The following is a 13,946-nucleotide window of genomic DNA, read 5'->3' as shown; positions in this document are numbered from 1 at the left end:
GGGGAAAATGCTTGTGCTTAATAGAACCCCAAAAGTTTTATTCAGGCCAAAGGCTAAGGCAAGGACACACACATTCTGTGTACTAATAGATCATTGGAGAAAACAAAACAATCCTCATCCCTATACAATGGTGACCATACAAAGAGCACAATTTCTAAGAATAACATGCTTGTTACACACAGTTTGTAAAATCACAACATTAAGATGTCAATATCTTTTAACATAGCTCAATTAGACAGATCCTGAATACCAAACTAAATCAATGGCTCTGTCAGAAACTGGAGGAGACCCATGTACTCCCATAGCCTACAGCGCAGCTTGGTCAGTTGTTGGAGGTGGACGTGTAGCGCTGTGCCCTGTTCCCTGTATTCACTGTGACGGCTGCGTAGACCGAATTACCTAGAATAAAAAGACAATGGTCTGAGAGAGATATAATTCCAGAATATGTTTGGTATGCATTATTATTTTATTAGATATTATTTATTTATGTTATATTTTATTTACATGGTTATGGTTCCACAATCGATTAATTTATGGGAAATTCTGAGAACACTTTGTATGCCTCTTGTTTGCATCAATGTTTGCGTCACATTTTTACCCCATGCTAGCACAGGATTGAAACCTTAATGGAGTTCACTCTCCCAGAGCATTTTCAAACATGACATGACATTTTGTTTGAAATCCCATGACCTCTCCTCTATCACCATCAAGAGAAACATTAAACGAGAAAACCGGGCAGATTTTTAGGCTTTGGCAGAGGTTTGCAGTTTGCACATTCTATACTCTGTTTGCTCTATGTTTTACCTGTGTTAACAGTGTGGGAGCTGCTTCTCTTACGCAGAATGACGGTGCAAACACACAGAGAGAGGTTGAGAGCCGTGGCAGCAATAATAGCTATAATCACAGTCTTGAAGGAGGAGTCTGGAGTCATGTAACTTAATTGACCTGGAACATGGTTTAAGCACATTTCATATACAATCCAAAGTTATTTACATTATGGAAAAAGGCATTTAAAAGTATAATGAAATTGAGCAATAAAATGTAATCGAAAAGGAAAAGGCATAAACAAAATTTAGGATTGCCCAGTCTCTAAATCTCTGAGATGTTTCCATTACATTCTGAAAAATGCCATGCAGCATCAATGTAGACAAGAGCCAACTTGGCTACCACCCACTAGTGGAAGTACAAACAATACAAAATAAATAAACATGGTGTCAAACTTTCAGTAATCACCATGGCATTTGATCATTTTACACCCACACCCAAATGAACATAAGAGCAATGCCAATTAAGATGAGTGCATTTTAGAAAGGGCACAACATGGTTACTATTCATTTATCTACTGACATCAACAGAAAGTCAAGAATGATCATTCTCTCACCTCCACAGGCTGTTAGCTGGGTGACTGTTTGACTCACGCTGACTTTGTTCTGAACAACACAAGTCAAGTTTCCCACTAATTGACCAGGTAAGCTGAGGCTGCTCAGGTTGGTGTACTCAGGTGTGGCTCTGCTCAGTGATTGGTTATCCAGGCTCCAGCTGTACGGCGATTGGCCGGTGGTCATGATCAGCTGCCAGATGAACTCAAGGTCATCTCCCGTAGAAGAACAGCTGACCTTCTTCTCTTCTGCTGATACACACACCTGAGATACATCTGGCTCTGACACGGGAGCTGGAAACACACACACACACACACACACACACACACACACACACCAACCAAAAACTATACTATTACAACAAGTTTAAACATTTCAATTAAATTATTGTTCAAATTAAAATTAGTTTGAATGTTTTATATAAACACACACAAATACTTTATAATTAGTGAGAATGTGCCTTTTGGGCCCACCTTGTATTTGTAGTTGCATCAAGGCTTTCCATAAGAATCTACCGTTTGAATCATATGTGTCCAATTGGTAAATGCCAGAATCTTCCTTCATTGAGAAGTCCAGTCTTAATGTTCCATTGGGTAAGTATTTACACCGATTTTCACATTCCCCATGAGGTATTTCTCCCTCAGATGATTTATCTTTTTTCATTAAAATGATATGACTGCCCTGTCGGCCTCTTGTTAACCTAAAGACTTCCTCATTAGTAGAGGTCAAATTAATCAGTAGAGGTGACCCCAGTGCTCCATAACACTTAATAAAACTGTGATAAAACACAGTTTTATCACCTTCAGCCAAAGTACACAATCCTGTAAGGGGAAAGAAAGCAATTACAGAAGTGTTTATTTCAGCTGTAGGGAAAGAAATCTATCCTTTTTCCATGTCAGTAATTATAACACCCAGTTTGTGTAATAAAATAAAATAAAGTAAAATATGAAATGAAATAATACAATAAATATAAAACAGAATGTATAGCCTAGCTATAAAAGTAGTTTGTTCATAACTTACAGTAGGCTACTACAGACTCAGTATGTATAGTATAGTTTTCAATAATGGTAATTATGAAAAAGGACACGTGTGTTTGAATTACAAATATATGTGTATGTAAATAAAAACTTGTAAGTAAACAACAGTTTTCTGGTAATTAAAGAGACAGTATGGATAAAATGGTGACAATAAGCAGAAACATACCTTGTGCATTTGCTGTCAGAGCTGTGATGATGATGATGATGATGATGGAGTTCATTTATTCAGTTTAGGCAGAATGATTAGAGCAGGTGCGTGGTAGTCAGTCCAGTCAGTGTTGTTGAGGTTTTACTGTCTGCACCCCTCTTTTAATTACAAAACAACATGCACCAATGGTTCACACCTCTAACCATTCTCTCTCTCTCTCTCTCTGTCTCTCTCTCTCTCTTCTGCTGTAATGCTATTGTCTCTGTGGCTGCTGAAACAAGCGATGGAAGACGTTGTGGTTAGCACCGGTCTGTCTCACGGTCTGGCTATATGTTTAAATATAGCAATAGTTCATTTTCACTGTCGATGGCAAACATGCAACATGTTCATTATGTGCAATGCAAGTAAGTGCAGACATGCTTCGGAAGAAATAAAACAGTTAAGCAAGCAGGCATATCACTGACATCGGGGTTCATGACCTTATATTGGAGGCACCAACGTGACCAACATATATTTTGAACTTCTACACCAACATAACGTGTCAGTCACGTTCCACAAATTACTTCTAAATCGCTAGTTCTCACACTTTCAAGATTTTCCAAAAATGTTCAAAAATAGCAGATGTTATGTTAGTGACATGCCGTGAGCTTGTATATTTGCTATTTTTGAATAGCCAACGCAAACATTTAAAATGACACAGAAGCTTTTCCAGTTTGAATGGGTCAATGGTGAGATTTATGTCACAATGTTTGCATTATGTTTTATTTTGTCTATACAATTTTAAACAACACAATATAACAATATGTATCCCAGTTGCCATTAAATAACACCCGTATTCGTGTCTTCTTTGCTGGCGCAACGGCCGCAAAAAAGATGGTTGCTTCGCACTGGAAACCGCCTCATACATTGTCATTTCGCTTGTTTCGGGATTGTTTGTTTTTGTGTTCCTTGCTTTTGCTGTTATGTGTTGTTTTTATGTGTTTTGTTTTCTTTAAGTCATTCATGATGTTAACGTGTCTTATTGTGATTTTTGTCTTAAATAAAAAACATTTGATAACAAAAAATATATATATAACAATATAACTATATAATTGTCCTTGCTGCACAAACACAGTATGGGAATTAAGTCTGAGTGCTTGACTGCTTGTAATACTATAAACGAGTGCTCTTAATGCACTGGTGAGTGTGATCTCCAGTGCTCACATCTACTGCATACAGAACATACATGTCTTCTATATGGTTGGCAGAAAGCGGAGTGGTGTTGTTTGTGTCGTGTTTTTCAGTGTAGCAGACAGCAGGGCTTTTGTCCACGACTCCTGTCATCCATTTCTTGTTACCTTCACCTCCCTTTTGCATACTTTGGCCATTTCCTATAGGAGCTGCTGTAGCAATGGTTTCCAGGAGCGTCACCGGCCCAGCATGACCTACATCATCCCCACCTATAGGAACACAAAACAAGGATTAATGCCAAGTTATAGTTGCCATGCACGTGATATGATGTCATTTTCATCACCATCTCAACATGTCTGTGGGGACATCCACAATACTGTACATCCTCGATTTTGTGATCACGCGCGACAAGTACACTGACTGCATATGAGCTAGAAAGTTTGATCCTTTTGAGGAGAGGTTGATAGGAAATCAAGTGTAAAAATGGAACCAAATGAACTGGTTCCATTTGTACACTTATATTTGGAGGTCAAATGCGGAAGTGCATTCGAGCGCTCAATGTTAAAGCTCAGCTGCACGGGGTTTCCTCGTCATGAATCCACGGGTCCGCCTGCAGTCCTTCCTCTTACCACTAGGGCCCAGCGCTTCAACATTGGAGTGCCTAGCTGGCCCCTTGTTTTACGCACCATTCCCGCGTCTGCACTTCAGCGTCGCCGCGGTGACGAGGTTGTCCAGGGGCTGCAGGGAGGTCATCCAGGCAGGAAGGAAGTCCCAGCTCCGCAGCCCGCGCGGCAGACACGCGGGCCTCCGCGCCTGCAGCACGTTCACCGCCACGACAAGGACGGCCGCCAAACCCAGCGGCGTCCCGACCCCGGCCAGCACCCGCCAACCCGCCATGGAGAGAGCAAACACCACGGAGGGGAGGAGCAGGAAGCAGACCAGCAGGTAGAGCACGGCAAACCAGCGGTACCTGCATGGGGGGGGGGGGGGGGGGTTATGTTGCTATACTGTACATAAATGGTAAATAAATGGTGCATTTATATAGCGCCTTTATCCAAGGCGCTTTACATAGATTGTGCATTACATTCACCCATTCACACACACATTCATACACAGATGGCGGCGACGGAAACCATGTAATTGTAAGGCATCAACCTGGACATCAGGAGCAATTAGGGGTTCAGTGTCTTGCTCAAGGACACTTCCGACACCAACTCTGGGGGAGCCCGGGTTCGAGCTGGCAGCCTTGGGGTTGCCATCCAGCTACTCTACCCCTGAGCCACCGCCACCCCTCAATATACATAGCATAGCAACATAGCAACAAGAACCCCAAAAGGGGGTCCCGTCCTAATCCTCATTTCCTTTAATCTATCGAGGTTTCATTAAATGCAAAGCATGTCATAATGTAGCATATAGATGTATACCTGCCAGTACATCTGCCAAGGGCACGAGCCATACGGATGGGGAGGCGGGAGGCTGGTACCGGATACCATAACATGATACCGAGGACATTGAAGAAGAAATGACACAGGGCCACCTGTAGTGAAGGAGAGGACCGCTTATTCTTCATTGAATCCGAGAATGTGTTAATGAAATGTGTGTGTGCGCGTGCCAGTGTTGTTTTCGTCGACTAATACTATGACGAAAAATGTTCGCCGACTACCTTTTTGTCACTGGCAAAAACTACATAAAAGCTAAATAAAAACAATAAGCCATGATGACTAAAACTATGACTAAATATATACTGTCGATTTTGTCAACAAATAAATACTAGACTAAAATGTTATGAAGGGACTAGTGGACAAGAGATCCAGTATAAGTCATTTTACACTTGGTTGCATGCTGAACATTGCAGATCTACTAGCTCCACGCAAAAACGCAGGTGACTAAAATGTGACTGAAACTAAGTGAAAATGAAAACTATTCAACTAAAATCAAAACGTTCTGCCAAAAACAACAGTGGTGCGTGCCTCTGTGTATAATGTACTGTACCTGTACCGATGCAGCCAGTTTCTCTCCAGGACTGGCCAGGGCTGCCAGTATTGCAGTGGTGGTGGTTCCCAGGTTGGAGCCCAGCGTCAGAGGGTAGGCTCTCTCGATGCTGATCACACCAATACCTGATTATTGGGTCCTTCATGCATTATATGAACACGCATTTCCATGCAGACAAGTCATCAAGTGTGTGTGTGTGTGTGTGTGCAGTGCGTGTGCGTGTGGGTGTGCGTGCGTGTGTCTGTTGTACCTATGAGAGGCGTGATTGCAGACGTGAAGACAGAACTGCTTTGAACCACAAAGGTCATGCCTGCTCCCACTAAGAGAGCTAGATAACCTGCCAGCCAGCCAAATGGATAGGGGAAATCTGGACAGAGGAGGAGAGGGAAAGTGTGAAGACAAAAACTGTGTCTAGTATCCGGTAAATGAGGTTAACTTATAATATAGCAACAAAAGGTTTAACCTCAGCATTTCGAAATAGCAGATCTGCCAGTTCACAGCACATCGTGATGCGACGTGTTCTGAGCTTGAAGCTGCTATTGTGTGTGTGTGTGTGTGTGTGTGTGTGTGTGTGTGTGTGTGTGTGTGTGTGTGTGTGTGTGTGTGCGTCACGTGCATGCGTGCACCCCTTTACAGACCTGTATTAATGACCGTGTTGACTGCAGAGGCCAGCTGGCCCTTCAGCAGCGATCCCAGGACTTTGACCAGAACTACCAGACAGCTGCACAGCACCAGCAGAGAGCAGCCCAGGAGGATCAGACCTATGGCCACATCTGATAGAGAGCTGTCCACAAATAGATGGCTGCCTGGGACACGTATAGACAGACAGACAAGCTTATTGTCTAATAGGATTGATTTGAAAGGTAACTGACTACTATTACAGAGACTATATATAATAACAACATGAACTACTGTATATCTAAATAGGTAGAGAAGAGAAATAGATAATATAGACTAATGGCTATAGGAACGGAGGCTAAGCCTGAATGTAAAATAAATGCACACTAGGGAGAGAAAGGGAAAGGCAGGCAATGCATACTTTAATATTAACTAATGGTGTGAAATTATTGGTCATCTTAAATAATATAAATAGTATCTAATTCAAGGTCACTGTCTTATCTCTTCCCCCACTCCAATGTGTCCCTTTATGCCCCCCTTTTTTCATTCCGGGTACTCTTGCCTCCTGCGATGCTGTGTTTGATTTCAGCGGATTCGTCCGTTATCACTGCATTAAATATACAAAATCAACCGTTATCAGGAGATTGGAATATGGCCAATATGGCCATACTGGCATACTAGACATGGTGGTGCTTGGCTGTGTTCACCCGGACTGCATGCAAAGCCATGCATGCAGGGTGGTGGTGCAGGCATAGCCTGGTCAAGGACTGAACAATGAACATGTCATTTCCAACTCTATTGTCGGGCATGGAAACTAGGGGCTACTAATATTTACTATTCTCTGCTTATCGGGACGTAACTTGGACAGCGCTGAGTCGGCTGACTAGGCTCTGGTGGCCGTCGCAACGCTCGGCACGGCGACTTGCTCGGCTAGCGCCTCGTGCGGCGGTGCCTCACGTGGCTCAAGGCCGCACCAGAGACAGCGCACCTCCGTCATCGACACAAAAAGCAAACGCTCCCATAGTTTCACTTCCGGATTTCCCAGTATGTTGATAATCACATACTGGGGGTATTTCTAGGGTGCTGATAACGAACATTCTCTTGAATAAGCGGTGATAACATCCGAAGTGGGTGCAGATTTTGGGTTTTGAGTTTCTACTTTTGGGTCCTTCGTTCATGTTCGAGTCATTCCTGACGAGCACAGCAGAACTTGAGCAGAAGAGACCCGTCTCAAGACAAGAGGACATACTTTAAAAAAAGAAAGAGTCTCACATCTCTTTGTGTGTTCTGACAGAGAGTGGTTGTGTGCACTCCACGCTGTTTCATTCTTCTGCAGCCGAGACAGAGAAAAGGAGAGAGAAAGATATTTAGAGAAAAACATTGTGTGAAAGACAAGGATTGGATGCTATGAGAAACCAGGTCATATAAGGGTCGACTATGATTTCAAAGAAATAGAGAGGAACTGTGTACGACTCAGTGCGAAACCCCTTTAAGCGAGCATTGCATATGTCTTGACTCATACACTGGCTTGTAAAAATGCTAGTCGGTACTTACAAAAGCTTACTCACACAAACACATTAGGGCTGTCCTATGATGGTCTTTTTAAATGTTTTATTGTTGTTATTTAAGACATTGTCAATTGATTAGTACTTTTTATGCTCTTTGCAATTTATTTGATTTATTGAATACTTTATTAGTCAGAAATGTAAACAGGACCAGGTACAGTTAGACATTTAGGCTAAAGCAGTGGTTTTCAACCCTTTTTGTATCAAGGCCCATGCATTATTTATCGGGCATTTGGGCCACGGATCACTATTCGATGACATTTAGCCTCTCAGACCCCAAACTTTGCATATCTTGATCAAAATAACAATTCTTCTACATTCTCTAATTGTGTAAACTTCTTGTAGATAATAATGCAGATATTTAACAATAATGTAACTCTTGAGAGCGTGAATTCATTTTACACTCTCAAGAGTTAAAGTTACCAACTCTCCATCATCATTTAGCTGGAGACCACCTGGAACCCCCTCAAGGACCACTGGTTGAAAACCACTGGGCTAAAGGGATAATAAACAAGTCTTGCAAACTCTAGAACCCATATTGATTCTGCCAGTCTACATCTTCCAATAGAGAGCTGATATGAAATAACCATTACAATGATAATGTTAGGATCTGTCTCTCCACAGACCATGTCAGACCTGGCCACTCCCACTTTCCCCTCCACTCACACAGTCAGTTCACTCACCTGTCTCCAACCCCATCGTCATCCCACCTGTGAACACTTTGACAATCAGCCTGCCCCATATAACTGGACTCATTGCACTCACACTTTGTCAGTTTATACATTGTTGTTATGATGTCTACCCTGGAGCTCTTGCCTGTGTCTCTGTTCCTCTGGACCCTGCCTTGAATACCTCTGGTAATTAGCTTGTACCTATTTTTGTGGGTGCATTTTTGGGATTGCTTATCCTCTGCCTTTTTGTTAGCCTGCCTTTGTTCTGCATTTAATTAATAAATTAGTGTTTGAACACTACTCCGCTGTTTGTTAGGGTTCAACACATTTTGACACCGTAACAGTTAATTTCCATATCCCACCAACCTAGGCAGACATCATGCAGACACAATCTGTGTGATTTAAATGGTAAATGGTGCATTTATATAGCGCCTTTGGCTTTAAATAGATTGTGCATTACACACACACACGCACACAAATAATTGTATAATAATACAGCCACATGTGTTTCTAATGTGATGTAGGCCTACATAACACTAACCCTTATCTTTTCTCTTCATGTAATTCCAGAATATGAAGAGTCACTGCACCAGTGGTGTAGGCAGCACCAAGCCCTGGACCCTGAGACGAGCCATGTCCGTGGGCCCCACAGCCCCACCAATTTAGGCTTCCGAGGACCCCCACCCTGGAGCCCATGTGAAGTGTCCCAGACCGATGCCCCCCTCCCTGCACAAGACATTGAGGTAGGAACTGTACGCTATAGCTGCTGGGAAGAGCTGCTTAATGCGCAGTGAGTACAAATCTTGTTTATTGTCCTTTGCTGTCCCTGGTGTGGTTAAGCAGGGTACTGATGGTGTTGCTCTCGTTTGCGTTTGCGTTCCGGCTTCCTGCGGTTGCGTCGCGTCGGGCTGCCTGCTGTTGCACTCGTTTGCGTTGCGTCTTTTGCGTCGACTGCCACAATTTCGGCCGGTTCTGTCATTTCAGTTTACACCTCATTTCACCTAACTTGTGGACACTGCCTGTCTTCTGCAGAAGAACGTGATGGTTCACGGTAAGTATCTGGTTTTTGTATTCTTTGCTGCTGGTAGGGTAGGGCTGGTAGGGTAGGGCTCCTACTCCTATAGGGTAGGTTTTAGCGTTGCATCGCAAACTAAGCACTTTGGCACAGGCATGGAGCTCCTGGTTTACTGGGATGGGGTTCGATTCCCTGCTGCGCCCTGCTGATTAAATTTAATCTGTTAAACAGGCATCCTTTTGCACAATAGAGCGTCGCAGTCCCTCCCCCTTTCAGAACGAGTGGCCCAGGAAATTATTCTCTTTCATTTTCTCCATAGGCATTTCAAAACGTATTTATTTAAAGACCTTTAAGCATCGTACGAAGCCAACTCTTGTCGTGACAAATCATGACGACACACTATTTTGGACCAAATGATTACAAAGAAGAACAAAACATGTTGTAACCTGCCGTTTTTATCTACTTTCGAATTCTTTGTTTGGCCCGAAAAATTGTGTTTGTCATGATTGGTCCGACTGTTCACTCTCAAATTCCTGCCGAAGTTCGAGTCCTAAAATAAGGGCTAGGGTACAGCCTTAACACACGCACACGCACACGCACACACGCAAAGCTGTATGATACCTGCGCTGCGATGGCTGTGCTTTGGCACCAGTGTCTCACCAGACTCCTGTTCCTCATGCTCTGGTCTCCTGTAGCGACAGCTGTGATGACAGAGGGGTCCAGCTACATGGACAGGACAGAGCCAACGTGTTAGCCTACTACAGCATATTAATATTGCTCTCACTGTATGTCCAAAATGATGTCGATCCATTATGTTTCAATGGATCCAGTGTATTTAGTCACCATCTCTTTCCATATAGCCACAGAATTATAAGGCCTATAAGTTCACGTGTCATGAGTGACTCACGATGTGACGCATTGTGTGCTTGTAGATCAGCTATCTTTTCATCAGTCTCACACGACAAGTGTAGGGGAATTAGGGTATAGGGAAATTGAAGTATTGAGACGGAAGATTTACACAAGAGCAATGGTCTATAGTGCCACTACATTGCAACAGACGTCCGTTTCCAGCTCTCACAGATGGGTTTCATTTGTGCCACATCCACCACAGCTCGTATAATAGTGGGCAAAGGTTAAAAAACGGTAAATACCAGATATCACAGGTGTCACAGGTTTGAACCCCTAATCATTTATCATACCATTTTCAACCCAGTGTCCCTATTCTGGTCATGCAATTTATGTTTATTTAAATAATTGAATATAATCATTTTGGCGAGTGGTTCAGTGATGTGTGTAGCAGCACCTGTATAATCATTTTGGTGAGAGGTTCGGTGATAACTTTCAGCAGCTCGGGGGCTTCCTCCCCAGTCCTGAGTTGGAGGGAGTCGACCGCCGCCTGTGACAGACGTCTCAGGAGACCACTCACAGCCTCCAGGGGGAGGAGCACCAGCACGGACAGCCAATTAAAACAGTCGTGGACTGTTGCTCCAGCAAACGCCCTAGGTGGAAGGTATGAAAGTATTTGTGTTTTCATTTGCTGTACAGTCGTACCCAAATGAACGGACAAATGCGTGTGCGCACACACACACACACACACACACACACCTCCACTACTAGTACTCGTAGGCCTACCGCTCAAACTCATCTCTTTCCCCAGCCTGCATCAGAGCAACAATGGTGTTGGTGACTGATGTTCCAATGTTGGAGCCCATGATGATAGGGATAGCAGACTGAACATTCAGTACTATACGGGAGGGAAGGATAAACACATTGATTTAATTGAACAGATTAAATAAATAGATTGACGTATAGACAGATACAAATCTTTTGTTTTTACAGGTTCAGTAAGCATATAGGATGCCTATCATATAGTCCTTATCTTGACGTTTGTGCTGTACACTGTAACTCACATCCAGAGGACACCATGCTGACGGTGATGGAGGTGGAGGTGGAGGAGCTCTGCACCAGCACCGTCACCATGATGCCCACCACCAGGCCTGCCACGGGGTTAGACAGCACAGCACTGTCCTGGAGGATGTCCCCCGCTGCCCTGCCTGGGACACACAGAGAGAGAGAGAGAGAGATTAATGGCACTTTTTGACGACGAGGACTAAAAGTGGGTTTCTGGATTTGTTTCCATATACACTATGGTTCGGTTTCAGATACGGTCCTGATCAGAACCTAAATTTGGGCCTTGCTCAGGAGGTTGGTACTAACCCCAGTTACACAGATTTACACGTTGTTAGCATCGGCTATTTGCACGTTCTTTCTTTTAATGATGTACCTGACACTTCAGGGATGGTTTCCAGTTATAAGCGGAAATGTAAACAAAAAAACAGTTCACAGTATACTGATGTATATATTTTACCATACAGGAGAGAATTGTGCACACAGACGAGATGAAGTTCCATGATGTTTATTTCAGAGTAGGCACAGCTTACAGCATATAGACTCACGCCAGCCAGCAGAGTGCATGGCTCATGTCTCCACAAGGCTTGCGCCTCCGACTGACCCAGTGATAGTATTCTAGGTCAACCTTTTAAACAGTTTACATGGGTGTAGGGTGTCAACTTTTATTGCATAATGTAAAACCAAACTCTTTGATCAGCCAGTATGTCCCTTCAGGTCAACAAACCCCTTTTGTTATACAAATAGCCACCGGAATTCGGCTGCTTCTCCTCTTGAGAAGGCCGACACCCACGTATGGTGACCACAGCTGATAAACCAAAATAGGTCCACTGTCTGTAGCCTAGTATGTAAATTACACAATTGACACAAGGCATTGCAACATTGTATAATTATGGAATCCCATATTCTTCAATACTTCACAGGTTCTGAAAACGGTTTCAAGTTATGGAAGTTTCTGGGTCATACATCTTTGTGGTTAAGAATCGCCAGAATTGAGAGGCAGGAAAAGAGACATGGATTGCAATAGCTGACATGTGATGTAAGAAGTGACATGCTGAGGAACGACAGTAAGGGTGATGGTGGTGGTGATGATGATGATGATGATGAAGGAAGAAGCGTACCTCCGGCCAGCTGGAAGGCGGAGCTGAGGATGTCGAGGGAGCAGACAAAGAGGTAAAGAAGGATGAAAAGGAGGGGGATCTTGGAGACGCTGGCAATAACCGATCTCACACGTCCAGCTTTTGACTGACCTTCCATGGCAGAGGACCTGCAGCGCCATAGGGACAGCAAGAACACATACGCTATATGCTTTATTCAGAAGAAAAAGGTGAAGCATTTGTAGAAGTATTAGTAGTGGAGGACGATGTACAGTAGTAGTAGTAGTAGTAGTAGTAGCACTCTGATGAATTGAAAATGGAGGACCCTGATCTTAGTGCTTTTTATGGTTTTATCATTGTAGCAGATTTTGTATTGACTTGTGCTTTTGTTTGAAATGCACCCATACTGTGAATACATTTTTCAATCAATCAATCAATCAATAAGCAGCAGCAGTAGGAGTAGTTACTGTAAATTGGTAGCCTACTTAGAGTTTGATTCAAAATCATTCCTTATGGTCAACACCCTGAATTTAGTGATTCAGGTATTTTTCTGCTACTGTAGCTTAATGTGGCAAATTGTCACATTCACCGCCTTTTACAAGTCATGTGGCAGATTGAAATTTAACCCAATTCTTGTTTTCTTTTGTGGCATTATAATGACTGCCTGTACTACACAGAGAGAGAGCCTTTATCTTTTGCTCAAATGCTAAAGTAATATTTATTCTCGGAATTCAGTGATATATATATAGTTTTGCCAACATTGCTTAAAGAAAACAATGAAGAAAGTTAAACTGTAACATAGCTGACATCTATAACTGAACCAGACTGATTGCTATATTATGTTCACCCTTTGGATTCTTTCCACACTGGCTAGTTGACATTCCCCCATGAGGCTATTTTGTGATGTCTAAAACAGTTACAGAAACTGGAATAGAAAAAGGAATAGTGGTGGTAGGTCGGTTAACATTGATATAATAAAAGAGGACTTTTGTAGAATACATTTGTGTGATTTTACCACAATAATGCAATAATGAAAGACAAGGGTGAACGGGCAAAAGAGTGAAATAAGTGTCAGAGAAAGCAGAAAAAGATAGATAGATAGATGATTCCGGCCTGGAGACATGTTATCTTAATCAACAAAAAACAGAGGAAAACAGAACAGAGAAAGAAATAAAGTAACATAATGAAAGTAGAAACTGTGAAGGTGTGAAAGAATAAAGGTACAAATAATCAAACAAATAATTGACCTACCTTCTTTCCATACAGTGAGAGCAGCCTCGCCAGCCCGAGACAGAGAAGAAACGGGGGAAAAGAATGGAAGTGAGAGTGCAGGAAAATAGATTTAA

The 13,946-nt window shown here is 42.8% G+C and overlaps 1 protein-coding gene across 1 annotated transcript; it reads right to left on the bottom strand.

The window, feature by feature from the left end:
* Positions 1–322: 322 nt before the first annotated feature.
* Positions 323–13,862, bottom strand: LOC308327512 (sodium-dependent phosphate transport protein 2A-like; the record flags this gene model as incomplete). Its single annotated transcript, XM_080781034.1, has 16 exons — positions 323–399; positions 805–945; positions 1,382–1,627; positions 3,902–4,003; positions 4,421–4,704; positions 5,159–5,271; positions 5,727–5,851; positions 5,977–6,093; positions 6,365–6,532; positions 7,617–7,674; positions 10,217–10,318; positions 10,899–11,094; positions 11,228–11,339; positions 11,506–11,649; positions 12,625–12,770; positions 13,852–13,862. 16 exons carry the CDS (start codon positions 13,860–13,862, stop codon positions 323–325), a joined length of 2,142 nt encoding a protein of 713 aa, XP_080637160.1.
* Between the last annotated feature and the right edge of the window lie 84 nt (positions 13,863–13,946).

The sequence above is a fragment of the Protomyctophum bolini genome, assembly GCF_963924005.1.
Source record: "Protomyctophum bolini genome assembly, chromosome: 13".
Classification (NCBI taxonomy): domain Eukaryota; kingdom Metazoa; phylum Chordata; class Actinopteri; order Myctophiformes; family Myctophidae; genus Protomyctophum; species Protomyctophum bolini.
Note: the sequence above shows the minus strand (reverse complement) of the source record. Positions and strands in the feature narration are given on the sequence as shown.